Raw genomic sequence first — 27,774 nt, 5'->3', positions numbered from 1 at the left:
ATTCTTTCTTCAAAATATTTAATTTATAAATCACTGCAACTTTTTTCATTTGACGTCTTTTGTTAATTTGAGCTCAGTTCATTCAAAACAAAAAGAGATTAGTGTGATCAAAACAACTTTGATCCATTGAACATTCATTCATACGTTTTTCAGAATCATCACAGGAGGTTTTAATGATTCCAGGCAGACTGAGTGCATTGTACAAACTGTATATTTGTGAATTGAACATAGTAGCAAACAACAGATAGCTCATTTAAGAAGAAGTAGATGCTGTTCTGTACCTTAGCTTGACCTTTGACCCCGTGATCTGAGAAAGAAACAACAGTCAGGATTGACAAGTAATTAAATGTTGAGTTGTAAACAGAGTTGTTTGTGTGTGTTTACAGGTGAAGTGTCACCAGTACTGGCCCAATCCAGACAGCAGCGCCACCTATGGAGACTTTACAGTAACGTGCCACAATGAAGAGGGCAACTCTGCCTTCCTGGTCCGCGAGATGACTCTGATGCACACACCGGTAAGCACACAGTCACAAACACAAACTACCTTTTTAAAACATTCAGGAGTGGAGAATCAGAGGAAACAGAGAGCGACGTTAAAACTAATAAAGAGGAGGATGTGAGAGGGTGTTAGCTGCTGACAGAAACAGGTTAGGAAGGAGGAACAGAGCAGCACAGAGAGAGACGCAGGGTCCAATCAAAGAGAGGGACCGGCGTCTCAGGAAAGGATGAGTCGCTGAGGACCCCGAGGAGGTGTGTTGCCATAGTGACCGGTGTGGGCTGTTCTTTTTCTGGCTCCCGATGCTGCATGCGGGCCACGTATTGGGATCTGGTAACCATGACAACCCAACCACCCTAGTCAGTCACATTGCTGAAATAGAGAGCAGAAGAAAAAAAAAATCGAGAGTGGGATGATAAGAGTTTTTCAAAGACAAATGGAGGATGTAAGTTTGTGTTGTATTTACCTTTTAGATGCTTACATCCTGCATGTCCAGAACACTTTCACATCCCTCGTAACTGGAGACGATGCTGTTTTTTTGGTGCACACCGTGGTGGTGTTGCTGTAATTTATGTAACACTCGATGTGCCATGCTGCTAACGAGGACATAGGCTCATTGAAAATGAACTTTCAACGTCGGATTTAATGTTCCTGCTGTTTCCTTGTCACTTCCCCGCTGTCTTTGTTTTCCTGATTAGCTCCCTTTGTGTTGCCCGTTCACCGTGACCTTTGAAATGTACAGCTGTAGGAGGAGGCAATTAGCATTCTCCTCTGCCTGTGATTGTTGCCATGGAGATAGATGTGTTACCATGGCGATGCAGCGAGGCAGTATTAAAAAGGGAACACAGGGGCTCTGAGTTGCACATGAAACAGTGGTCTGTAGTTATCTGCTGTAGTGTGCGCGTGTGTGTGCGTGTGTGCGTGTGTGTGTGTGTTTAAGAAGTCCTCCCTTTGTCCCTGTTGGGTTTGAATCTTGCTGACTCTTTGTATTTGTTTTGCTTTAATGTTTGAATGGAGATAGTGTGACATGTCTCTCTTTGAAGCATGATTGCAGCCACAAAAGAACACATGAATTTGTAGAAGAGCAAGAAAATAAATTGTGATCAGCATCCATGTCTTAAAATGTGGTTGAACTACCAGAATCACCAAGCAGTCCAGCAGAGTGGGAGATAATAAAAACCTGTTTCATAACATGTTTAAAGGCCATAGTTACACAAACAGGGTGATGGTCAGTCTCTCCTCCTTCGATAGACAGATCATGCGATGAGGATGCCCCACATGCAATACAGTAACATATCTTGAGAATGAATATCTGAGAATAATCATTTTCTTGGTTCTTAACTGAGGTTCAAGTGAGTTTGTATCCTATAGATCAGAAAACAAAAACTCTCTGAAAGACGGTAAATGTTATATAGAGGGATTTATTTGTATTTCCCCTTTATTTGTGTGTGTGTGTTCAGAGTGAGCAGCAGAGAGAGCTTACACAGATCCAGTACCTAGCTTGGCCTGACCATGGTGTTCCTGATGACTCCACTGATTTCCTGGACTTTGTGGCTCTCGTTCGGACCAAACGGGCTGGACAGGACCAGCCGATGGTGGTGCACTGCAGGTACGGATTTTTTTTTCTTTGAAATGGTGAACCTACACTCATTATTTATTACTGTTTTAAGTGCACACGGCCTCTTGCACTATCTTCAGTTTTTTTATGAAGAAAAGTCTACAGCAGATTCATGACCCTGTTCTTAAACTGCAGTATTAGTGGTACCTTAAGTTGATAAATGCCATGTCCTTGTATGTACTGATGGACTTTGAATGAAGGACTTTTACTTAGTAGTGGGGTTCTTTCACAGTGTGGTAAGGTACATTTCCTGCCCCTGACAGAAAACCACTTCTTATTCATCTTTATACAAATATTATGATACCATTCAAAGCTCAGTCACGCACAGCTTGGGCAGGCTATCGTTAGCTCGTTGTAGCGTCAGCTCATCAGCTCTCTCTGTCGCTCTGCACAACACAAACACAAACAAGCACACACACACACACACACACAACCTCCTGTTCTCTGCCTGGCAGCGCAAACAAACCTCTCCTCTCTCCCTATTGTATTTTAAGAGACAGATTAGACGCAGAGTGGAGGAAATGTCTTCAGAATCAGAAATACTTTATTATTAATGGATTTTGAATGTCTAACAGTCCACCGCTTACATTTAGTCTTGTTTTGTTTTAAAAAAAAAAAGCAGTCAGAGTTTTTATTATCAAAGATGTATCTTTATCAACATCCTGTCTTCATCATGGAAAAATGATTGTTGATGAACAGTTATCGTTTGTTTTTCGTTAACAGAATGAACTCTGTTGTAAAGAGAAGTTCAGAAGTTGAGAATGGCCAAACACAAATCTAGAAATGTGGTGTTGTGCTGTGGAGTCTGATTGTAAGAATACCTTTAGTAGTTCTTAAATGGAGGTCATACTGCTGGAAGTGAAGAGCCAACAGGCTGAGTTATTAGTAGCATCAGTTGTGGATATAAAATATAACCCACAAACAGATGGTACAACATAAGTCGTTCAGAGAACGCTGTCATCAGAAAAGGACACACACCAGTTGAAGTGATATAAAATGCACTGGCATGTCAGCACACAAATGGCCGCTAGTATCCTCTTGAGCATTTGCAGGTTTTGTTCTTGGCTAAGAATACCCTAAGAAAAAAAAAAACGGGTTTAGTGGGTTTTAAGAAGAAACATTTTCCTAAGAGCGATTTGTGAATTCACTGAAATGTTTTTTTTTCTGTTCTCTTTCCAGTGCTGGCATTGGTCGGACAGGGGTTCTGATCACCATGGAGACCGCATTGTGTCTAATGGAGTGTGGTCAGCCAGTGTATCCTCTAGATATTGTCAGGACGATGAGAGACCAGAGAGCCATGATGATACAAACACCTGTATGTATATGCATTGATTTTCTTTTTCTAGTTGTTTCCTGCAACCTTTTAAAACTTTTAGCTTTAACTCCTTTCTCAATCTGTCTCTACCAGAGTCAGTATCGCTTTGTATGTGAGGCCATCCTGAGAGTCTACGAGGAAGGCCTGGTCAAACCACTCAAGACCTCCATCTACCAGCCGAGAGAGAAGGTGGATGAGGAGAGAGAGGAGGAGAAGAAAGAGCAGCAGAACGCAGGAGAAGGGGAGGAGTCGGCATCGACGGAGGACGGGGAGGCTGCCGTGGTGGAGTTGCTGGAGGGAGGCCTGGATGAAGAGGACGATGACGACGAGGAGGTGGAGGTGCTGGATGTGGGGGAAGTGACAGAAGAGGGGGAGGAGGAGGAGGATGAAGAAGACGAGGAGGAGGAGGAGGAGGAGGAGGAAGTTGAGGAGCCAAGCGTCGCAAGCGCCACCAGCGTGACCAGTGAGACCAGCGTGAACCCTGACCCAGACCCCGACCCTGCTAACCCGTGACACTTGATCTTCAAGGGTCATACTGGGTCGCCGGAGGAGAGAACAAAAGCACTGTTGCACTTTATGCTGACAAAAATGGAAAAAAAGAAACACAAACGAACAAAAGTGAAAATCGTGGACAAGCTCGAATTTAAAGAAAAAAAGAAATCCAGCTGTGTACCATTAGGGGGATATTGTTTGTTCAGGGTCAAGATAAAAAGTATTCAAAGAAAGATAAAAGATAAACGTACGAGAGAATAAAAGGTGGATGGGGAATTGCTGTAGTGCCATAAGTATGAAGGGGATGGGCTGCCCTCGCGATGGAAAGTTTTTTTTTTTCCTGTTTTTATTTTCCCCAAAGGGTCGCCCCGTCCCCTTCTGAGCGAGTCTGCCAGACGGACCTGCCTTTTTTTAGTCCTTTTAGCTGATAAAGAGATATACCTTATCTTTTGTTCCTCAGAAAGAGTATTTATTGTGTTTTTAGTTTATGTCAAACCCTGTCCACTGAACAAAAAAAAAAAAAACGTGTATGTTCGTTTGTATGAATCTAGAGTTTCATGCTTTCCTGATTAAATCTTAGCTAGTAAAGTAGTGCGATTCTTCTTCTTCTAACTACTTCTTTGATTTCATTTGCTTTTCGTGGGGGGGGGGGGAGAAAAAAAAACAGTTATTTAATTTATTGTACTTGGTTTTTATCTTTATCGGCTTTCTTGTCTACGTGTTCTGACAGCACAGACTGACAGATGGACAGCTGAAAGCACTCTGTGTTTCACCTCTTTTGTTCAGTGCTGTGGCAAGTTGTTATTCTTTCTCCTGCGTTGTGCGGTGTTTTTTTGAGCTTACAGGCACACGCGCGCTCCGAGGCGGGCCGTCGTTTGGCGTGGTGACGAACGTTACTGGTTTACAAAAACTAAAGGGGGCCTGTGTTTACTGGGCACACCTCTCTTATCGCTTTCCGTACCACTCAAAGAGTCTACAAACTTATCATTGTTAGACATGATCTTCAAAAAACATCACATTCTGAAGTGATTGAATGATCAAAACACATTTCTCCTGACGCTGCATAAAGCTCAGCAGCACATTAGGTCAACACAAGAAATGAAAGGTGGTGTCATAAAGAGAGGCCCCGCTAAACACACGGCCTCACTGACTTACAGTCGAAGCTATTTCCGAGCCGTCATGGCAGACAAAGCTAAGAAACAAAGCTGAGGTCGGTTCAGGTGTGTTTTCAAACACGCAGACAGTTTCAACATTCTGCAGCAGTCAGCGCTCCCTGCTGAAGTGTCCTTGAGCCAGACACAGACAACACAAACACACAACTGTATTTTATATATGAACCTCTCACTCTACTCTTGATTCTTTTCCTGGAAGAGGACAACTAAAGCAGAACAGTTAGCGCGTCAGAACCTGGAAAAACAAAAAAAAAGACATTGGTCACAGTATTTAGAAACAAAAACACAGCAGTACCATGAATTAGTTCTCCAAGCTGCTACAAAATGTTATGCAACCAGTACATGTAAGGTTTCAAACTCAAATCTGCGTTTTGAATTGACAATGAACTGATCTCAGCCTCAGTGTGAATGGTGAAAAAAAGAAATCTGACTTTAAAGGCTTCCTCCACTGACCTCCTCACTTCCTCTTGCTTTTTTTGTATTGTATTGATTTCTAAAAGGTCAAGAAGACATTGAGGACAAACCAAGATCTCTGCGCACACATAAGCAGTTATGACTGACTCCTTCTTTTCACAGGAATTTTCTCACCGAACACTTTCTTCAGGAAAAAATTGCAAATGGGGTTTAGAGGTCACTGGAGCGGCGGCTCTTAAAACAACCTTTCCTGTTTTCGATTTTTTTTTTTTTTTTTTTTTTTTTTTCTTTCTAAATGTCTGATCATCTGCCTGAGAACAGTTGACAGTTCAACAAGGCAGCTCAAACAGAACATTCAACCAATCCTCTTCCTTTTCTAATGGATTTTCCCTACGGTACGTCATTTTACGGCACATGTTTAAAAAGGCGAGATGATGTGTTTAACGAGTGATGAGAGACTAATTGATGACTTGTATTTTTATTCACAAAACCCAGCATCGATTTTCTTGAGTCTTTTTTTTTTTTTTTTAATTGTCAAAGAACAGACAGGTTAAAGCTGCCATTCTTTTTTTTTTTTTTTTTTTTTACATATCGGTATGGAATGAAGTGTAGCCTCTTCATGATTTGAGATCTTTTTTCTGATTGGCTGCTTCGGTACCTGCTGTCATTAACTCCTTCCATGGATTGTGCTGGAGAAACCTACTGCTGTGAGTGTGTGAGAGTGTGTGTTCGAGTGTGTGTGTGTGTGTGTGTGTGTGTTTAGGTTTCAGTCTTTAATTTTCTCTTCCTCTGAACCTCTCCCTCCTCCATTTCTAACACACAGTTTGTTAGCTGTCTGGTCTAAGCCTGCTTGTCTGTTAACTGGAATGAAGGGTTGTGTTATAAAGCCACAATCTGACCTGATCTCAAGCTCTTTTTTTTTTTTTTTTTTTAATATATATGGTGCATTTCAAAGTGTGTCCTGAGAACCAGGCGGAATCTTTGCCTGTGAAACATTTCAAAGTGTGCTCATACCTCCATATCAAACAGCTGAATCATAACTTTTTGTCACATGGAGAGGTGGGATCAAAAAGAGCCTTGAAAATGCTTTCCTCTTCCTTTTTTTTTTTTTTTTTTTTTTTTTTTAGCTCTCCTATATTGCAGCCCTCTTCCAAAATCTTCCTAAATCCTTCTCTCAGGCAACATCAGTCATTTCAGCTAAGCCTACGCAACATCCACAGTCCATTCTTCTCATTGTTCCACCCCAGATGCCTCTCTTTTTGGATCATTATACACGGATCCCACTCTCTCAGCACTGCCTCAAGGCAAATAACACATCTGAGCAGAATACCATGGGGTACGGTAGCACAGGATTTAGCTTGTTTTACCCTGAAGGACACGCTTAGACTAGCTAGCTAAGGAGTGAAAACTGGTTTTAAATCTTTTTTTTTGGGGGGGGGGTTTAAGTTAAAAATACATTGCAAATCATGCAAAATATGAGCATTGGAAGAACAACAGTCGGCCTCCAGTGGCTTCTTCTCATCTCTTTTTTTTTTGTATTCAGCAGCAGGGCCAACAATAAGTAAATTACCAAAAGGTGAAAATGCATTCAAGCTGAAGGCATCCTGCTGAAGTGGCATCAGTAACAAGTTCACAAAACCTTGACAATTCCTAACAGCAAAATAACACATCGGCCCTGTACTGAAAAAAAGTTAATAATTGATATGTCAGGGCTGCTAGGGTTTCCATCTGCACAACATGTCCAGCAGTGGTCCGTCTGTGTTCAAAGTGTTCTGTTGACATATAATTGGTACTGTCTGTGCGTTTAGGGTACTGATCAAAGGTAGTTTGGAGGGGGACCAGACAAGGGGAGGGCTCGGGGCAAGTTGTATTTTTGTAAAGATGAAATCGGCTCTAGGCAGGTAGGGAAAAGGACAGCACTTTGTAGAAGGCTGAGTGAAAGGTAGTGCTACTGGAAGAAAATAAAAAAAGTTGGAGACATAAAGCATTGTTAAACTTCTTCTTTTTTTTTTTTTCTTCTCATGTTTATTTTGTTTCAAAGTACGACCTGTAAGGGGACGAGAAAAAAAAAGACGAGAACTCCTAACTACACAGTGCCACTTGTTAATTTTGTGTAAATAAAACTAGACCATGTAAATACAATGTTGTATATGAAAAAAAATCTTTAAAATAAAAGGGAAAATCATTTGTGAGCAGAAAGATTTTGTTTTTATTTTATTTTTGGATTTTTTTTTTCTCCTTTGGATAAATCAAATGTGACACAAATGGTGTGTATTTCAAGACTGCTATTTCAAAGTTTTTGTTTTATTTGAAACTGGTCTATAACAGCGAGTGTATATATAATGAAACACAAAATAATGAGAAATGTTTTACCGTATTATACCCTTGGTTAACTTCTACCTGTGTCATAAAAACCTTTGTCCTCAGTTGCTTGTTTCTTTCTGCTATCATGGTTTTACAGTGCTTTGGACATGTCTATAAGCTTGATTGTGAACAATTAAAGCTTGTCTGTCAAAGCATGGAGATGTGGCTTCGGATCAGCTTGCTTTTCCACACTGTAAAAGTGAGGCTGGGCAATGCCAGAGTGAGCAGGTGTAAAACATGGCACCTGCTCTGAAGATCTCAACCAGAATTATTTGTTTCTAGTTTTGAATGTGATTAAACCATATACCATACGGTTAAACCATTAGTGATATGACGTAGCCAGAGTGCTCAATTTCTGTTTTTTTATTTCAAGGCTAGCATCACAAACACATTAAAGGCTTTAAGTTTTAAATTGTGAGGAAAGAACTTCAGTTGTCCTGTCCTAAAATAAGCCAACTTTCAACATTTATTATGGTGTCTGATCGTTAAAAAAAAAAAAATTTGGTCATGTTAAAATGGTACCATCAGGCTGAGGCATATTTGGATCTAGTGTATTACTTGTTATTAAAGACCATAAGCTAGAAAAATATTCATTTATTGCAGTTAATAATGCTTAAGATCAAGCACACAGATAAGAGTATCAAATGTATTAGACAGCTGACCGACCTGAGGGATTAAAAATGTTGCAAGCGAATAATACATCAAGTTTTACTATTTCAATGTATGCAAAGATGTGAGGTATAACATGAATTAGTGCCAATCGAGTATACTTGGACACTTCGATGATTATAAGGCTAAACACTTCCAGCAAGTCAGGCAAATACATTTGAAGGACACTTAAATTTACACTTTGACACTTTAATCACTGCCTCTGTTCACACTATGCAATTTGCTACACTATCGTGTTCAATGACGTTTTAATTCCCATTGAGTCTCAGGGTAAACGGGACTGTTTCTGCAAGGCCACACAGATCAACTATCATTCACAAAATAACCAGGAGGGGGCGCTGTTGTCAAATAGAGATAGACGACACTCTGAGGTTTGTGTTTGTATACAAAAAAAAATCAAGGTGCAGGCCAATCCTTTTATACTGGAATTTAAAAATGTCACGTTAACTATTTCATAAAATCAAAATAACACTAGCATTTTTAATTTATTTGATGTAGGCCCATGTATAGGCTTAGTTGCCTAGCTGTCTCTGGCCTGGTAATAAAACGCTACAAGTGAAATTTCAATTAGTATTAAATTTAAACACCAAAGTTACCTCATACTCGAGTTATTGAGTTATTAGGTAAGAAAATTACTTCGTAACGAATATTTTTTTCATTTTCTTCCCAAAAAAGGGGTTTGTAGCTTTAAAAATGCTAATCAGGGTTTGTTAGGGATTTATCGTGACGTCACATCCTGAGCAGAGCTTTGCCTCCTACTTTTTTGTTGGGACCTGGGAAAAAAAAAAAAATTGCCCCACAGAGGTACCGAGGAGGAGAAATAGAAGAAAGAGAAACAAGATCTAAACCATGGAAATATACGAGGTTGCTTTTTAGTCGTCGACAATGCAAGCGGACGTGCTTTCACCGTGAATTCAAACGAGGAGGTTTTCGTAAGTACCCCCTTCTTCCAGACCTTTACAGATCCACAAGTGGCTGCGGAGCAAGTGTTTGTCGGACACGGCACTCAGAGCTAAAGGCGGCGTTTGTTTTGCTGTTGAAGAGCCGCTTGTGTGGTCGGAGTGATATATGCTCAGTGCGTTCTGTTAATAACGGTTAGCTCATGCGATAAAACAAACGCACACCTGTTGCTTGTGCGCTTACACCAGGTATCCCAGGCCTTAGCTTGGGGGGAATTTTGAGACGGGGAGTTAAATTGATTTGTTTGTTTTCCTTATTAATACTATCTTAGCTTTTGTCTCAAGCATTTTCCCATGTTTTCATGTTTCTGTCTACTATTAAAAACGCCTTTATAATTAATTAAACCTTAACCTACGGGTCTTAGTATGGCCATGTTCTTCGAATAAATATTAAACATTAAATTTATGCTTTTTTTTGTTGGTTTTTTTTGCAGTTGTAAGTGCCTTCTTAAAAGTCATATAATAAACTGAAAGTCAAACAATCTTTAATCATTGCATTTTTTTTTTATTAAATAGACATCTGTGTGATTACAAAAAAAGCATTATCGTCATCCCTCGACTTAATGTAGGTAAATTATTATTATCTTTGGTATTATTATTATTTGTTGCCTGATTATTATTATTATTATTATTTTTATTTGTTGCCTGATTTTTTTATTTTTTATTTGTCAATTTTATTTCATAAAAAAAAAAACCAATAAAGTTAAGAAAAACAAACAAACATAAAAATCTAAAATTTTGAACGAAAAGGAGCAGAAAGAAGATACATTTTTTTATAATATCTGCCCCTCTTTTACAAAACATTAATTAAAACAAAACAGAACACTTAATTCAAAAACATTAAGTTAACTCAAGTTTAATGTGGACTTAAACGTTAGCCTGTCACCTTTTAACGTCAACGCAATTACTGAAAATAACCCATTGTTAAGAGAAGATAATAGTTGCTAGCAGACCCACATTAATAGATAGGTATTTGCCAGGACATCATTGTAATTGAGGGCCAGCACACTATGACTTTGAGAGTCTAAAAAGGACTACAAAGTGCCACAGACTAGTTTGCAGGTGCACCACTTTCTCAGGTAATGTCTGGTGGTGCATAACTAGCAGGCAATTGCCAGCTTGCTCACTGAATGTTTAAAGACAAAGGCCCCCGTATATTTCTATGGTCCTAGTACACAAAAGCTCATCTGCTGACTTTCCTCTTCTCGCTTGTTTTATGGGTAGACTTTGGTTTAAAAAACGTTACACTTCTAAAGGCCTGTACGCCTCACAAATACAAAATTCACCACTTATGTGAGTTTATATCTTATCTACTTTCTGTTACAGGTTTGGTAGAGTAACCTTCCCTCTCCCCCATCATGCTGAGCTTCCTGCGCAGGACGCTGGGGCGACGCTCCATCCGCAAACATGCAGAGAAGGCCCGGTTACGGGAGGCCCAACGTGCCACTACACACATCCCAGCTGCTGGCGACGCAAAGTCCATCATCACGTGCCGCGTTTCCTTGCTGGACGGGACAGACGTCAGTGTTGAACTGCCGGTAAGAAAAGTTTCTAGAGTTCGAACCTTCAGAGGTGTTTCGTACCCCAAAGTGAGGTTGTTGTGCTTATCCAATAGATGCTTGTTCATCATTGATATCGGATGTTTTTCATCTTCTAAACCTGATTGTTGTAAGTGTTATTGTGTTGTAACATTTGTTGACATTAGAATAAATATTTCACTGGAGTTATTGTGCATTATAGATTCTTAGAAAAGTTCCTGTAAGTGACTTTTATTTGCGATATGAGAAGATTGAGTTCATAGATCATGTTTGACGACTGTCATGTGCCTGTGTCAGTAGAACAGCTCCTCTAAGCCTACAGGGAGTGCTGGTTTGTGTGTGGATGGGTTGTAGTTATGCTGATCACCTGTAATTCCATGATCCTCTCTGGAGAACACACACTTGATCATGTGACAGCATCACATGACATTGTTGGCTTGTCACGAAGTAGGCTGCCCTCTCCTCTCCTATCTTCAGTCCAACTCCTCCTCTCTTTTCACCAAGTGTCTTTTGGTTAGTTGTGTAATTCTATAAACCTCTACTTTCTGTCTTGGGAAAATGAGATGCAGTCCTTTTCTTGTGTAACAAGACTGCAACTCAGGGCATAAGTACCTGTGTGTTTTCCCTGATTGTGACCTTTCTTTTGCCTGGTTCACAGATTCTTCATCTTTTTGTTTCCACTTGCATTCCATGTGTCAGGCCTGCAGCATTCCAGCGAGGCCAGTCCGGTCTCTTACTGTCCTGTTAGGCTCAATCATGCCTTTAAATCTATCACTTTGACATGAGTTCCCAAGAAGATGTGTTGATAGACAATATGTCCTCTCTTTAACTTTATCTGTCTTCTCCAACTTTTGCTGTATTTTAAAAAAAGACAGTGTACCTTTTCATGTCTCTTTTAATTCTCCTTAAAAATCAAAGGAGGTAAATGTCTAAGTATGGCTTACTGATGTGTGACTTAATAGTGACCCTGAAACCTGGTAAATGATTATCAACCAGCTTTTTGGAATTCCTCACCAGCTTACTGCGCAAGAATGCAGTAATATATATTATTCAGTTAAGGTGCACCGATAGAACGGCATGTGACAGGAATCTGCCGATTGTCAGCCTGCTTGCTGCTGACTGGTCAGTGAAGAGAGTGAAGCAGTTGGCTTCATTGTTTTTATAATTAGATTTATGAATGAGTTAGATTAAAAACCTTGGGCTAAAGAGTATCAATAAAGACTGTTTTAATACCTTTTACTTTACATACAGTATATAAACTTCCACCATAAATCATTTCATAAAAATGAAGGAGAGAATACAGGTAAAGGGGTCGACGCTCAAAATTTGATGGAGATCAGTTTGAGTGAGAGTGAACCTGCTGCAGTTTTTAAGATTGTTAAATACTGTTACTTAACGGTCAGTTTGCTGTCAGTTATAGAGCTATAAAAAGACAGAAAAAAATCATTATCAGCCAAAAGTCGGTATCGGCAGTTCAGACCAGGTAGAAATCAGAATCGGTTTGAGGAAAATCCCAATCGGTGCATTTCTATCATTCAGCATGATGTCTCACGAGTGATGTCACACATGTTTTGGGGTAGGACCTGGCCAATCGTTGACATGTACTCCTTCCTGTCCGCTCAGTGCTGTGTGCAAAGAGAGGTTAGACTCATCTTATCTTTCAGTCTTTCCAGGAATGTTATCTGCTAGGAGCGTTTCTTTCTATGTTCCATTTCCTCTCTGTTACTATAAAACCCCTTTTCTTTTTGACAGTGATCATTGCTGGAATATCTGAAATTCTGAGGTGTTTCTTTTTAATGCACGTTTGATTTCCTAGTTTATTTCTTTTTCTCTTGCGTTAGTGTGCTGTCAACTCTCCGATTTGTGCTCGTGTGTGTGTGTGTGGAGGAAGTTTCAGGGGAAACCTCTGCATGCATCTCCTATGACCTTCCTTGTGCTTCCCCTCCCCCAGATATCAGTAGCCTCTTCGAACAGTTCTGTCTTATCATCCGGTTATCTCTATGTGATAGGACAATAATATAGAAAAGCTGCTCTGGAGCTTTGCTCTGTTTGAATGATTGGCTTAAAAGTGTGAAAAGAAATCAAGGGAAGATTTCCCCTAACTACACACTGCATGTACAATCTATATCATAAGTTAACATCCCTCTCTTACTTAGTATGTTGGAGTAGTGTCTTTTGCCCTGGCATCTGATAGAAAAACAGTTCCACTACCTTATTGAAATGAGAACTTACTACTACTTCAACTACTTCAGCTGCTTTTCATTATAAAAGAGTCTGCAAGCTTGCAACCATGGGCCCTGCTTTGTTGAGGCATTAAACATTTTTCTGTTCAGCGTTTTTGGCTTTTCTGAGTTTGAAGGGGGAGAGTCTGCAGAGTGCTGAAAGCATTACGAGAACCAAAGGCCAGTTCTTCATATGATGTTCTGTATGTGTTGGCAACAAGACCTTTTTTTTTAAGTTTATGCACGTGTTTGTGTGAGTAGCGTATCGTTTCAAGTCACAGCTCTTGATCAGAAATCAATTCAGAAAATGTATAAATACATTTCCCCATCTGGGGAAATATCAGCTCAAAATGTTGTCTTATTATTTCAGAGATGACTTCTGTGTACCTCCTCCTGGAGCCTTGATGCTTTTGAGTTGTTGTTTTTGTGTCATGTTGGTCAGTCAGAACAGTTCCTAAATACTCTACTAGCTTTTTAACACGAGGAACTTGACTTAAATAGAGGAACCATGTGAACAATGGAGGGAGGTATCTTCTCTCTCTCTCTCTTGCATTTTCACCCAGACTTATCTTTTCAGGTAAACAGTCTTTGGGAAAAGTTCAACTTGACATAGCATGGCTTTTTACTGGCAGTGTTTCTTTGTGTATTAGTGAATTGTATTTGGTTCAGGGATCTAAAGACTTTGGATTAAAATAAATGACAGCCTTTCAAACAGGTTTGGTTGTCAATTTAAAAAAGACAGCAAATCATTTTTCGATTGTTTCAAGTGTTACTGTTTTGGTATATTGCTCCGTTGAGGGTTAACAGACTGCCTGGTGTCAGGAAAGTAGATGGCAATTCAGCTCAAGCTGGCAAAAATGTAGGTGACCCCCTGCTCAGTGTTGCAGTTTGTTTTTCTTTTTAGACATTTTTAGGTGGTTGTAAATAGACAGCCTCAATCTAAAACTGAATAGGCCTCATTCACATGCTTTAATGGTTTTCCAGCTGTGTTTGTGTTCCTTTGCATTTGAGGCCACCCAAAGTTGTCTCCTAGGGTTACCTCTGTTAGGCAGCATCTATGTCCATACATAATTACACACCACCTTATGATTGCATTCCTTTACTTTTACATTTATTTACCTTCCACACTTGTCTCTTGTTCTTTCTCGCCCTACTCCCCACCATACATCCACCCACAACTGTCAACCTCCTCCAACTTCCTGTTTACCTATTCAAGATTTGTAGCCATGAGAAAAAGTGAAGCAAAGTCATGCATTGTTTTTTTTGTTTTTTTTACATAAATAGGTCCTTAAATTGATGGTAGTACATCTCCTCATCAGAAAGTCTTACGCTATTATAAACTAAAAAAATCTTAGTTTAATAAGTGGTGAGAATTTTAACATTTCAAAGATCCCTATTTGATCTAAATGATGTTTTGATGTGTGGTGGCAGCTTCTATTCATGCAGTTGTTTAGTAGTTGTATGAGACTAATGGAGCTATGAATTGTGAAATACAAAAAACTTGCCTCTCTCACACATTTCCAAATTGGGGATCTTGGTGATTAGTAGAACTGTAGCCAGGTGCTAATGATGGATGGACCAAACGAGTAGGGGCAACTTACAAGAAACAGTCTACTTATCGCTACGGCCTGTTTTTATTCTCTGCCGGGAAAAGCCAACAACAACCATTCTCCCCAGGCGTGTCATGATTATGTTTTTGTTCGGCGTGTGCACGGAGAGGTGGGGCTATTTTGAAGATCGGTCTGTTGTTATGAATGTTTGTGAAAGAGGGAGCAAAAGGGGGATGAAGGGGGTTGGACAAATCAATGTGCTGCTTCATAGATAAAATGTTATATTTAAATAGTTTTTAAAAAAATAGAGGAGTAATGTGTGGAAGTCAGTTTTGATATTTTGGCCGGCTTCCTCAAATGAATGAATGTATGGCAAACACTTTGTGCATGCACTGGGCAGCTTTCTTTGAGGTGAATGTGCAGGAATTTGAAAACAGCAATTTAAATGTTCTTTTATTTAAATGTACCTGTTTCCTTTTTTTTGTAATTGTGATCAAAAAGCTTTTTTTCTTTCGGGGGTTGGGGTGACATTGTTTTTTGGCTCTGTTGTAACTTGAAAGACAGAGCTGTATGCTCACAGATAGACAGAAAGACTGCAAACAGACGAACAATACTGAAGGCAGTAAAACAAGGCCCTGGGTGCAGTACTTGAGCACACACACACACACACACACACACACACACACACACAATGAGTCCTTTGTGCTCTCTCTCTCTCTCTCTCTCTCTCTCTCTCCCTCTCTCTCTCTGGGTACTGTAGGGGTGCGGTATGCCTTGTCAACTATGCCAGCTAGCATGGGGCCAGCCCCCCTGAGCAGCCCAGGAGCTCTCTTGGGGTGTGTGTGTGTGTGAGGCAGAGTGTAAGACACACAAGGAAACTGCTAAGTAGCCCATGTCCCTGTGCTTACCTCATCCAATTTTTCACAGTTTCTTTTAGGAACACTGTGATTTCTTCCTAAATTCTGTGCGAAAAACTTTTAAATAAGGATGTAAACTGCAAAATAGACTACAATCCGATGGAACTTGTTCTGCAAATGAATAAGTCATACAAAATTAGATTTTTAGTTAATAACAAATGGGGAGCATTAAGATTCAGTCAAGCTCGCATCAGAATGGGGAAAGACATCATTCATAAGAGAGACAGGAGAGGACATAATCCAGGCACAGAAAGGAGCGATGTAAACTGATCTTGGATGGCGTCTTTTCCTAACTAAGGGCCCAGCTGATCACATGATGTAACCAGCCACCTCACTTCTCTCAGCTTCTCAGCGTCTGGGGCACTTATGCCCCCGTTGCCATGGAAACCCTGTAGCTGTGCCTCATGGTAGGGTTTAGAAGTCGGATTCCTGTGTTTGTGTGAGTGTGAGTGCTCATGTGAGGGAGAGCTCTCCCAGTCCCAGGCAGAACACAGGCAGTAACTGGTACAGCCTTTTTAGAGAGGGCAACACCTATTCAAAAAAATTGAGTGCATATGTTCAGACTTTCTCTTTGGTGAACTACCGAATTTGGAACCTCTTCAGAGAAATGAGATGCATATTTTAATGCATTCTCAAATAATCTATGCGTTATAAATATCTGCAATGACTTTGATATTATTATTAAATCTTTTTTAAGCAACAATTAAAAATTCCATAGAGGATGCCAGTATTAACCCTAACCAGTATTTTTTTCGCTTTTTGATAGCAATGTGTTGTCTTTAATAAATCCTGTTTTTAGACTTTAGATGGCTTCATTCATGGTGGGAATAAAGACCCTTTCAATCTTCAGGCTTCTGAACATGGGATACACCACCATATTTACCCAACAGGACTGTGAAATATAAACTGAGATGTGTAATGCCAGTTTCTTCAGGACACTTTTGATGTATTCACTATCACAAGACGTGCTTTACTTTGTCACTTATTGTGCGCATTGTGCTGACCGACATTGCATGACCATCATGATAATCAGTATTCTCTCCAGTTTACAGCTTTTTGTTTTCTAAATGATCCTTGGTCAGGCCATCTGTCACAGAGATAACGCAGTCATTTGTTTGTCTGTGTGTTTACGTGTCCAGAAAAAAGCCAAAGGTGAAGAGCTGTTTGACCAGATAATGTACCATCTGGACATCGTGGAGAAAGACTACTTTGGACTGCGCTTCATGGACTCGGCACAAGTGCCGGTAAGAATGCACTTCACAAAATAGTCCCTTGTATATTAATGTATTTTAGACTGTAAACATTACATTAGTTTGTATTGAATCATTTGGTTTAGTGTGCTGCTTGGTTCAGTTGACCATGTGACCCTTCCAACCTGTGAAACATAAACTCCAGAGAAGCCGTTTAACCTGGAAAGTTTTGGAATGCCCCGGCTATTACAGTTATTTATCAGCTATAATATTGAAGTCAGCTAAGCACAGACTCCTGGACTAGCAGAGATCTTTTAGTTTTTTTTTTCCTCCAATGTCAAACAGAAATAAGAATCAAGAGCTAGAGGGCCCTCCTGTGACATTAGAACCCCTGTGTGGAAGCTAGGGCTGCACAATTCATCACAATTTAATTTCTATCAGCATGTAAGCATTCATTATAATACATAACAAAAGTCTACATTTATTACAATAGTAAGAAAAGTTATTATATATAAACCACCAAAGCTTTCCCACTCAGTGTTCTGTGTACATTTCCCATTTGGCGAAGGCTTGTGCGTAAAGTGCATGCTTTTACACCATGTGTTTAAAGATCGAGCTAGCTGTCTGCTATCCTCATTAATTGGTGCCAGTTCAGTGGTGGAAAAAAAACAACTATTTTTGGATTCATTTTGGATTCAGGAGGGACAAATTGCAAACACAGGTATTGTGAAGAACAGCAGATACATCATATAAAACAAAGTTTCATAGCTATTATGCACACTTGGCACACTTATCACACTTTATATCATCATTTATAATATTGATAAATGTTATTGCACGTTGCATATCTTTCCTCATATCTTGCAGGCCTAATGGGAGCATTTCATTTTCCTGTTTAGTTTCCTGAACTGTGTGACCTCACAAATACAAAGCATGTCACATTAGCGCCAATAATTGTGAATTCTGTACTGTACTGAACTGATGGGAATGCTGGTCATGTCTTCAGTGCTGTTTATATTTACACCATTTTCGAGCAGTCTTCACAGCTGCTGTTCAGCTCCTGAATTCAGATTTGACCACCAATCACAGTTCAGCCGTTTTGAAGGAGAGCTTGAGGCAGGCACTTTCCCTTCCAGTGAATGGGCTAAAGGGATTGGTTATGGGACTCCTGTCAGCTCTGAGAGTCAGCCTGTGCTCTGAGACAAACTGTTTTAAGTAGTTGGTCTGCCAGTGACCCTGTCCCTTCAGCCTGATACTTTGTGAAGGCCATGGACGGAGGGAGAGCTGGTGGGAGGAAAGATGTTACTGATGGGAGGGACACAGTGGAGAGGGGGGGGGGGGGGTAGAGAGTCAAAAGAGTGGGAGGGGGAGCTGAAGTAAAGAGAGAGCGAGGGCGAGAGAGGCCTGCAATAAAGGAATGTGGGGGAGAGGAGACTAGAGAGTGCTGCGAGTTCTTCTGTTATCTCTCTCTGTTTCTCTTTAACTCTCTTACTTACACAAGCACCGCCACCACCGCCTCTCCTTGACATTTCTCATGCCTCATAGAGCCTGAACTTCCAAGAAGAGCTACAGCATAGAGCAGAACAGTGACTTCACTGTTTGTGTGTCTCTTCTCCAGACCCTCCCAATGTGTATATACCTGAATGTTTACCTAGTTTGTATTCATATTTTCAGTAGCACATATCAATATTTAATCTTCAATAAAGGAAGTTATCATTAAGAATATTTTTACAAGATCAAATGTTTTAGGTAGCATTGGCTTTTGTTTTGACATTTTTCTTAATCCAACCTCTGTATCTACTGCTGAAGCTGCTTTGTTCTTTCATATTAGAATGCCTTTATATTATCTTTGTCGTTTCAGCACTGGCTTGATGTGACAAAGAGTATCAAAAAGCAAGTGAAAAGTAAGTATACAGAGACCCCCCCCCCTCCCCACACACACACACACACACACACACACACACAATTTTACTTGGTGTTTCGGTTATTGTATGATATGATTGCTACAGTAAGTTTGATAATAACGATTTCCCCCTTTCTTCAGTCGGCCCACCATACTGCCTTCACATGAGAGTTAAGTTTTACTCCTCCGAACCAAACAACCTGCATGAGGAGCTCACTAGGTGAGGAAAGACACACTCATTACAACTTTGTCTTGTGAAATTCATTGAGGTAAACGAAACTAAAAAGCTGCTTTGAGTGTTAATGTTTTCTTGCCTGATTTCCTGAGCCCAAAAATTCTGATTTTAACTTTATCTCACTCAAACAAATCAGTATCTAAACAACAAAGCAGATTTATTTTTTGTGTTTGCCGTTTAGAAAAGATACCTTGATGTTCCTGCTGGTGTGTCCTAAATGTTGTGTTCCACATTGTTAAATTGTGACAAAAGTAACAAAGTGACATCTCCTAACCTATCTGATCCCTTGTGATTTTTTTTTTTTTCAGATACCTGTTTGTGTTACAATTAAAGCAAGACATCCTCAGTGGCAAGTAAGTCATTTCCTGCTCATACTAGCTGTCATCCACCTTAATGACACTCAAACAAGACAAAGTATGGTGTTGCTTTCTTTTTCACATATACATCTATGTGGTTTATTCGTTAGCTTTGCAGTGCTACTGTTGGAGATTAACAGATTTACCGGTACATATTTTTAAACAAAATGAACACAAAGGAACTTTTATTTATTTTCATTATTTCATTATATCAGAGGCCCTCCATTAATGTCATAAGGCCTACGACCGTATCAGAGCTTTCTTTTTCTTCTATGTCTGAGTCTTAAATCTTCTGCATTTTCAGGCTAGAGTGTCCATTTGAAACAGCGGTGGAGTTGGCTTCCTTTTCCCTTCAAGGTAAGAGCCCAGCAGACTCTCTCCAACTCTGGCCAATATGAAAGCTGTTACATGGAGGATGTATGCAGGGTTGAGATTTTATTTTGTGTTAGCAATTAAGATCCTCAAAAGGCCTAATTAGCAAAAATATAGCATTTGTTTATAGCAGTTGGTCCAGTGTGAGTCAGACTATTATGTTTATTAGTTGGAGCATGGTGTACTCATATTACCGGAAGTGTAGTGGTTTTCAGTCAGCAGTGATGTAGTTAATGCTCTGAGAGCTGGATGTATACTACTCACCTTTAAATTTGATTTAGCTTTGGCTTTCAAATGTCCTTGTTTTATTGTACAATATTAGCAAGCATGAAACATTTGGTGAATAAAGTGAGTCTGATGCTGACCAGACGGAGCCATGTACTCACAAGAGGGGACGCTTGTGTCCCTGCACCACCAAGTCTCCCTTGATCCTTTCAAAGCAGTCATGGCTGTCTCTGTGATTTAACGTCTTGGTGACGCTCCCAGCGACATTGCTATGGGCACAAGGGGACATAAACCCGTCCACTACCATAAGACTGATGAACAAGGAGTGCTGTCGTTTTTAGTAATGGCACAAAGAGTGAGATTTCAGACACTTGTGGCTGAGATGTGATTTGTCCGTTTTTCAGAAAGGGTGGGACACTATTTAGACCTGAGCCGTTGCTCTTCTGCATTTTAAACTGCACTTGCCGACAGTTTTCCAAAGTTGCAATTGCAGCATTAACCTCAATACCGCAATATTAAAGCTACTGCTTCAGAGAAGCAAATACTGAGTCATTAAAATGTTTTCGGAATGGGATTGCATGCAAAAACCCATGAACACATACACACACACATAGTCACTGTGGGGTAAATGCCAGCTCATTAGTGCTCCATCCTCTTCGGAGGCCCCCTAATCCAGCACCCTTTCTGTCTTCTCTCTTTCCTTCAGTTGAGCTCTCTGTCCTGCTTTTCCTTTTTTTTTGGAGTTATGTTGGTCCACTGACATTTACTGGGCTATGGATAGGATAAGCTTATCTTTTCTCTCCTCTGTATCCTGAGGCTTTACTCACAGCTGGACTCTCTAAACAGTGAAGGCCGAGTTTTTACCCAAATACCCATAAAATCAGAACCAAGGCTTTTTGTCTGCTATTTCTGTAACTACAATTAAAAAAAAAAGTTAAATCTTTTTACAACACACTAATCTCATTCTTATCTAGTGACTATTTATTCACTAATTAAATGCCCTTTTACCACAGTGTTGTTTTAGAAGTCTGATTATTTTAGCTGATAAAATCTATGCCCCCTTGTCAAGAGGGGGATCAGATACTCATCAGTCTATGCTACATGTTTTCTGTGCTGTCACATTGAAGAAGGGTTTGTTTGTTCGTTTAGTTCTGGGAGATCACGTACCCCCCACAGTATGAGGCACTCCTCCTGGGGTCTTTTTCCAGCGGTTGAAAGTAAAGGTTTAAGTGAACAATTTAGTAATATTTCAGAATGTTGTTTTTCCTCTTTAAAGTCCAGTGTACTTGTACAGCCTCATACATTCCTCAGAAACAGCCCTTTGAATGATCTAGCTTGTGAATTTCGTCTCTCACACTTTACGTCTGTGTGTTTCCAGCTGAGCTTGGTGATTGTGATCCATTGGACCACAATCTGGACCTGATTTCAGAATTTCGCTTCATCCCCAACCAGACAGAAGATGTAGAGCTGGCCATATACAACGCATGGAAGGAATGCAGGTAAGCATTTTTTACCATAACTAAACTGATTTATGTAGGGGCCTGTAAGCTTCAATGAATGTCAGTGGGGATCAGTGCTTGGCTCTGTAGTCACTATGCCACATGGTATTAACACAGTTTTTTTATTTTGTTTCTCTTTTTTCATCCTTTCAGCTTTAAGCTGCATTTTGAGTTATTGATCATTCAAAAGTATCTCTGTTTAATTGTTTCTCCTCCCTTTGCATCGTTTTTCTTTCAGAGGTCAGACGCCAGCCCAAGCTGAAATCAACTACCTGAATAAAGCCAAGTGGCTAGAAATGTACGGTGTGGACATGCATATGGTCAAGGTACCTGACACCTCCTCTTTGTTCCTGAATTAAAACAGGGGTTTGGGAGAATTTACATAAGACCTAAATATGTGAAAAAGTTGTAATGTTTTTTGGTTTTGTCTTTTTTCCCCTGTTTTTTTTCCTACATTTTCCCTGCAGGCAAGAGACGGTAATGAATATAGTCTGGGTTTGACACCAACGGGAGTTCTGGTGTTCGAAGGAGAAACCAAGATCGGCCTCTTTTTCTGGTATGTTGTACAAATCCAAACAAACTAAAATATTTTCATCAGTGCATTATAGAAAACTCAACATTTTGAGAATGCATGTTTCTCTTATTATCTTCAACCATGCATGTTTATTTGTTTCTATTGTTCTAGGCCCAAGATCACCTGTCTGGATTTTAAGAAGAGCAAACTGACACTTGTGGTGGTAGAAGATGATGATCAGGTGAACATGAACACACACCTTTCAATGAAATGTTAAAAATGTAAGGAGTTTTCAATTCACAACACGAACCTGACTGCTTCATTGATGACACAGTATTTAACAAGGCAGTCTTAACGTTCCCAGCATACAGCTCCTAATGGTAATAAGGAATGAAATGTACCTGCTATGATTGATTCCAGTTGCAAGTAAACCATAAAAAATGATAACTGCACTTTAGTTTATTACTAATTCATCAGAGATAATCATGGATGGTATCATTATCCATCTGATACTCTCATCAAACTATGAGGTGCTCTCTCAGGCATTCACAGGAACAAAAATAATCACTCACCAGCCGCAGTAAAGTTTGTAGCTCGGTGAAGAGTTGCAGATGCATTCAGGAAACAACAGATTCCATAAGGTGACACAGTTCTCCCCATATCTTTGACCTCTAGTATCCATCTGTATGCTTGGTATGTTCCAGTTACACACACCTGCGTCCAAATATTACAAACTGTGCCTAAAAACACAACTTTTGTTTGTTGACTATTCAGTCATTTTTCATGCTTGTCATTCACAACCAATTCAGTCATGCACCTAAAAAAATAAACGCTTAATAATGGTAGTATTTCAACTTCTTTCCTTTCTGAAATGCAAAATATTTTATTCTTAAAAACTACAAATTCTGCATTCATCCTCTGTCAGAAAAAGAAAACAATTAGACACAAAACTTGAAGGTTTAAAGTTTAGTTTAAACTGAGGTTTATTTTTCACATTATATTTTGACCAGGAATGGAAACAATATGTTGCTATCTGCTATCAAGACCACTGCCTTTTTAGAAAAAAAAAACAAGGATTCTCATTGAGACAGACATGTCATTCTCAAGAGAGACCAGCTCAGACTAAGGAAGAGTGTGAAAGAATTTTTTTTTAAATTGCCCTAAAGATTAATAAAAAAAAAAAAACCCAATATTTGTTTCTTCTAAAAAGCTTTGTTTGAAGTGCTTGAGCCCTAGAAAAGGTTGGTTCAACATCGAAATGAAACCAGACTTACAGTAGTATTGTATTACCCAGAGGCTAGAGTATATGAGAGAGAAGGAGTCTGTTTATGTCCATCCTGGAGGTCTGTGAGTGAGGTTAATAAAGAAGCCTTCCCCCTCTGGTATTTCTGGTATGCACTGTTCTCCTACACACACACACACACACACACACACACACACACACACACACACACACATACACACACAGTTCTGTTCTGCCATCTATGTCCAAAACAGTAATATACTTTTATGACGGTCTGGTCACCCAAAAATGAGCTGTATACACTTGAACGTCTAATTATCATTCAAGATGCTTGTTTGTCAAACACACACTCACAACAGGAGCATCAGAGTTTGAACTATTAGAGAGAGGGCTGATTGTTAATTCATTACATCGAGTTCATGGGTTCATTGCATCAAGAAATACTGCAAATAGTTTGAGAAAGACATGTCTGCCATAGGAAATGAAACAGTCATGTTAAAGAAACAGGACCAGGTGGCTACTTGAAATCTTGCTTTAAGAATGCTCTGTTTGTCTCTGAGCATGTGTGCCTTTTTTATTCTGTTCATTTGCAATGGGCATCATGCATTTTTTTAATGAGGCCTTAAAGGGCAAATAACTTAGACTGATATAAAGGCAAAAGACAGATTGTACATTACAGAGTACAGAGCCATGCAAACATATCTTTTACTCTAAAAGAATTAACCAGCATTCTGACCTAGATGTTCCCTTGCCTATTGTTGAGATTTTAAAGGGCTTTCCAAGTTATTATTGCCTTTCTATATGTATCACAGCTGAAGACAAATGTACTCGTTATCTGAAAGAATCATAAGACTCCTGTGATTCTAAATGTCAACCTGTCATCAGGTGTTTGTATTTAGAGGTTTCCTAGCTGGTTCACAACATCATTAGAAGACGGATGGAGGCATTTTGTTTTCACTTAAAGTACATTTGAGGGCTTATTGAAGCAAGTTTACCAAAAGAAAAGAGGGAAATAAAAGAACCGCAAAAGAATGTGACTGTGACAATGCAAGGGCTGCAGATCAAGTTCAGTACGTGGCTTTAGTATTGGACAGACTTTCATCTAATGTCTCAACGAGAAATCAGATTAATGAGGCTACGTTTGCACACTGCAGTACAGCCAATCATTCTTCACATATTTGTCCTCTTCCACGACGAGCATGAGCTAGCACATGAGCTTTGTTTGACTTCTCTCTCTCTCTCTCTCTCTCTCAAGTATTAAATGTTACAGGTGGATAAAAAAATAGATTTATGTAAAAATCGAGATTCTTCTCTTCTAAGATTTATAATTGATTCATAACTTCCCAAAAACTTTTTTTTATTATTTTTTTTTTGGGGGGGGGAATAATCAGTCACTCCCTGCTAAGTGCTAGCTCTTTAACTCAGTAGAATGCCAAATAGAGCAACAAGAAATTCAGCCAGTCTCACAGATGACTGGAGTATATCCTGAAGTATTAATTCATAAATAGTCTTTGAATCCATGGATCAGTGAATCCAGAATTTTGACCCCAAGAATCTAAATCGAATCGAATTGTGAGACACCCAAAGATTCCCAGCCCTATTAAAGGTATTCCAGTAAAACTGTGGTGTGCGAAGCTTGCTACAAAACTTTTCCCTGGTGACAGAGCCTGTTACGAGATGTTCCGTATGCACGTTACATGTCTTGTATGTTTGTCTCTTGAGTGAGAACTTATCATCCTCCTCTGTATCATTTAAATCTAACTTACACTAATCCTCCCCAGGGCAAGGAACAGGAGCACACCTTTGTGTTCAGGATGGATCACCCTAAGGCCTGTAAGCACCTGTGGAAGTGTGCTGTTGAACACCATGCTTTCTTTAGACTGAGAGGGCCGGTACAGAAAAACTCTGCGCGCTCTGGATTCATTCGCATGGGATCACGCTTCAGATACAGGTAATACAGACGGATACACTGTCAGAACGAAGGGAATATGAATGTCTTTTGGAGGCTGGGTGGATTGCTATACAAGGGTTGCAATTTCCTTTTGTACAAAATTCACTGGGCTTAAAGTTATCTAGCAATTTTTTATTCTCAAAATGAACTCGTAATGCCCATGGCAACAATAAACAGAACAGATTTGTTGGATGGATTTTACATAATAATGTTAAGCCTAGCTTTTTTGCGCTTCACATTATTAAAGTGCTGTACAAGTGGGAGTGAACAGTATTAACCACAGCATTGATATTTCATGTTTTTTTGTTAAGTAACATTAAATGCATTATGGAAAGGGCCTCTCCATGTGGAGTTTGCATGTTCTGTGTTCCGTGTACTCCGGCTTCCTCCCACAGTCCAAAGACTTTGGCCCTTTCTGAATAGCCACAGTTCAGTATGCAGTACGTACTTTTCAGTAGGTATTTCAGTAGACTGAACTTTCGTGGTCATTCAGTATGCATTTTTTGGGTTCACCTCAGTAGACTGAACATTTCAGCACGGATACTAACTTCCGGGTTTTATGCAGTATGGATCTGATGCGTGCTTTCAGGAAATGAATTGTATTTTACCACCCACAATGCTGTGCGAAATTAAACGTAAATCGTCACTTCACGTGCGCCTCCAAATCAAAACAAACGAGCATTGATAATCTTAATTTAATCTTAATTTAAAGTCCCGACTGAAATCGCCACTTTTAGTTAACAATAAAAGATTTAACAAATATATACATTATTATAAAACCTTTCCCCCTCTATTTAAATAATGATTTCTCTATTTAAATGCGTCTTTATTGGTTTATTTTATATTCTGTATATTACTGTCTTTCATTTATACTTTCCTTTATGTGCTGTATGTTATTTAGTTATTTAATCTGTCTTTTACTTGATTTACATTGTGATATGTTTTTTTTTACCTGACTGAATTCGCGCATTACTCTTCTTGAATAAAGCTAAACAAAAAAAACGGGGGGATGCGGCCGGTTCGGGTAACTTAAATGACGCCACTTCCTTACTGAATGAATCAGACGAAGTAAGAACAAATATTTGCCTACTGTGCACTCCTACTGAGTAGTAGGTACAAACAGTATACAGCACGGATAGTAGGTACTGTCTACTGACTACTGATAGATTGAGTAGGTACTTAGCAATTTGGATGCACCCTTTCTGGTTAGGTTCACTGGTGACTCTAAATTGTCCGTAGGTGTGAATGTGAGTGTGGCTGGTTGTCAGCCCTGTGATTGACTGGAGAACAGTCCAGGGTGTCCGCCTCTCGCCCAATAAAAGCTGGGACCAGTTCCACACCCCTCCCCCTCGATCCCGAAAAACCGTAAAGAAAATGGGTGGATGGAAAATACACTATGGATGAATTTGGGGTTTATGTACCGGTACTTATTATCTTAAAAACATATTGTCAAGGCAAAGACAGATACTTTACATTTTTTAAGTAAGGAAAAAATGAATAAAACTTTAAAATAGAAATAGATGATTGTCAAAGTGATCTGGTTCTTAATTGCAACTCCACAAATCTTCACTGTTGCCAACGACTATTAGGTTAGAAAATGCATTTCATTAAGAGCAAACTGTAGCAAAAAATCATGTGCTGTCAGAATGATTGACAAGTTAGTTGTGGGCCTCACACCCAAAACACTATTGACTCCTAACAGAAAGAGCGATGCAGGTGAAATTGGTGTGGTTTGTTTGTTTCTTTATTTGGATCCCCATTAGCTTCAGCATAGCGAGAAGCTATTCTTCCTGGGGTCCGCAGTTTACATTGTGACAATACATTTTAAACTGCAGTTGGTGAAGACTGTGGGGGATGGGAATCTACCGATAGGTTAACTGGCACACATTTAGAGCGCGTCATGTTTGTTTCTGTACCGTGTGTGATTGAATATCACAGAGATAATCCTAGCTTTGCACAAAGTATCATTCTCTGAACAAACATAAAACCCCACGTGTGTACACACTGATACTTGCAGTGGTACAAGACAGGCACTCAGTGTCCACATACCACAGTAGCCAGCTAGATCCCTTCTATGTGTGTTTAAACATTACCCAGTTGGATAAGCATTGACTGTAATGTTGGTCTAACACAGAGGTTACAGGGTTTGTTATTAATAGAAGGTTATCGCTTGGATGGGTCCAGAGTTCAGCAGGGGTCATCACTATGCCTTCTACTTTTTTAGTCAATCACATTTATCCAAGAATCATCGAGCAGTTTTGTGTTGAACTGTTTGGCCTGCATTTATCAAGGTCTCTGTTTTATGGAGAATACGACAAAAAAGTCCTTTTAAAGAGTGAAAAAAATGTTTTTATTTTTGTTTGTATTTGTGTGACCAGTGGGAAGACAGAATATCAGACAACTAAGGCCAATAAAGCAAGGAGGTCAGCCTCGTTTGAGAGGCGGCCAAGTCGACGTTACTCCAGAAGAACCATGCACGGCAGAGGTGACGACAACACTCGCACAGTCTCACACCTGTAAACACATGTGAATATACTGCCTGACCAAACAAGACATTCAG

The 27,774-nt window shown here is 39.7% G+C and overlaps 2 protein-coding genes and 1 long non-coding RNA gene across 5 annotated transcripts in view; 2 read left to right on the top strand and 1 right to left on the bottom strand.

Annotated features, from left to right (window-relative positions):
- The window catches only part of ptpn4a (protein tyrosine phosphatase non-receptor type 4a), a 74,461-nt gene extending 70,390 nt beyond the window's left edge, over nucleotides 1–4,071 (top strand). For both annotated transcript variants that reach the window (XM_061053781.1, XM_061053782.1), the window contains exons 24-27: nucleotides 387–515; nucleotides 1,957–2,105; nucleotides 3,294–3,429; nucleotides 3,523–4,071. In XM_061053781.1, the coding sequence (XP_060909764.1) occupies nucleotides 387–515; nucleotides 1,957–2,105; nucleotides 3,294–3,429; nucleotides 3,523–3,942 (834 nt within the window). In that variant the 3' untranslated portion in view covers nucleotides 3,943–4,071. The remainder of the gene's footprint in view (nucleotides 1–386; nucleotides 516–1,956; nucleotides 2,106–3,293; nucleotides 3,430–3,522) is intronic.
- A 5,201-nt stretch (nucleotides 4,072–9,272) lies between these two features.
- Nucleotides 9,273–27,774, top strand: part of epb41l5 (erythrocyte membrane protein band 4.1 like 5) — a 35,858-nt gene continuing 17,356 nt past the window's right edge. For both annotated transcript variants that reach the window (XM_061053784.1, XM_061053783.1), the window contains exons 1-13: nucleotides 9,273–9,472; nucleotides 10,826–11,037; nucleotides 16,866–16,970; nucleotides 18,778–18,820; nucleotides 18,961–19,039; nucleotides 19,363–19,407; nucleotides 19,715–19,767; nucleotides 21,386–21,506; nucleotides 21,745–21,832; nucleotides 21,974–22,062; nucleotides 22,192–22,261; nucleotides 25,045–25,214; nucleotides 27,593–27,699. In XM_061053784.1, the coding sequence (XP_060909767.1) occupies nucleotides 10,858–11,037; nucleotides 16,866–16,970; nucleotides 18,778–18,820; nucleotides 18,961–19,039; nucleotides 19,363–19,407; nucleotides 19,715–19,767; nucleotides 21,386–21,506; nucleotides 21,745–21,832; nucleotides 21,974–22,062; nucleotides 22,192–22,261; nucleotides 25,045–25,214; nucleotides 27,593–27,699 (1,150 nt within the window). In that variant the 5' untranslated portion in view covers nucleotides 9,273–9,472; nucleotides 10,826–10,857. The remainder of the gene's footprint in view (nucleotides 9,473–10,825; nucleotides 11,038–16,865; nucleotides 16,971–18,777; nucleotides 18,821–18,960; nucleotides 19,040–19,362; nucleotides 19,408–19,714; nucleotides 19,768–21,385; nucleotides 21,507–21,744; nucleotides 21,833–21,973; nucleotides 22,063–22,191; nucleotides 22,262–25,044; nucleotides 25,215–27,592; nucleotides 27,700–27,774) is intronic.
- LOC132987018 (uncharacterized) lies at nucleotides 22,191–22,515 on the bottom strand. Its single transcript, XR_009675572.1, has 2 exons — nucleotides 22,377–22,515; nucleotides 22,191–22,279 (listed from the first exon to the last, which is right to left on the bottom strand). It is a non-coding gene; the product is annotated as an uncharacterized LOC132987018 (long non-coding RNA).

This window comes from Labrus mixtus, chromosome 13 (assembly GCF_963584025.1).
Source record: "Labrus mixtus chromosome 13, fLabMix1.1, whole genome shotgun sequence".
Classification (NCBI taxonomy): Eukaryota; Metazoa; Chordata; class Actinopteri; order Labriformes; family Labridae; genus Labrus; species Labrus mixtus.
The sequence above is the reverse complement of the archived record's forward strand: the minus strand, read 5'-3'. Positions and strand labels throughout refer to the sequence as shown.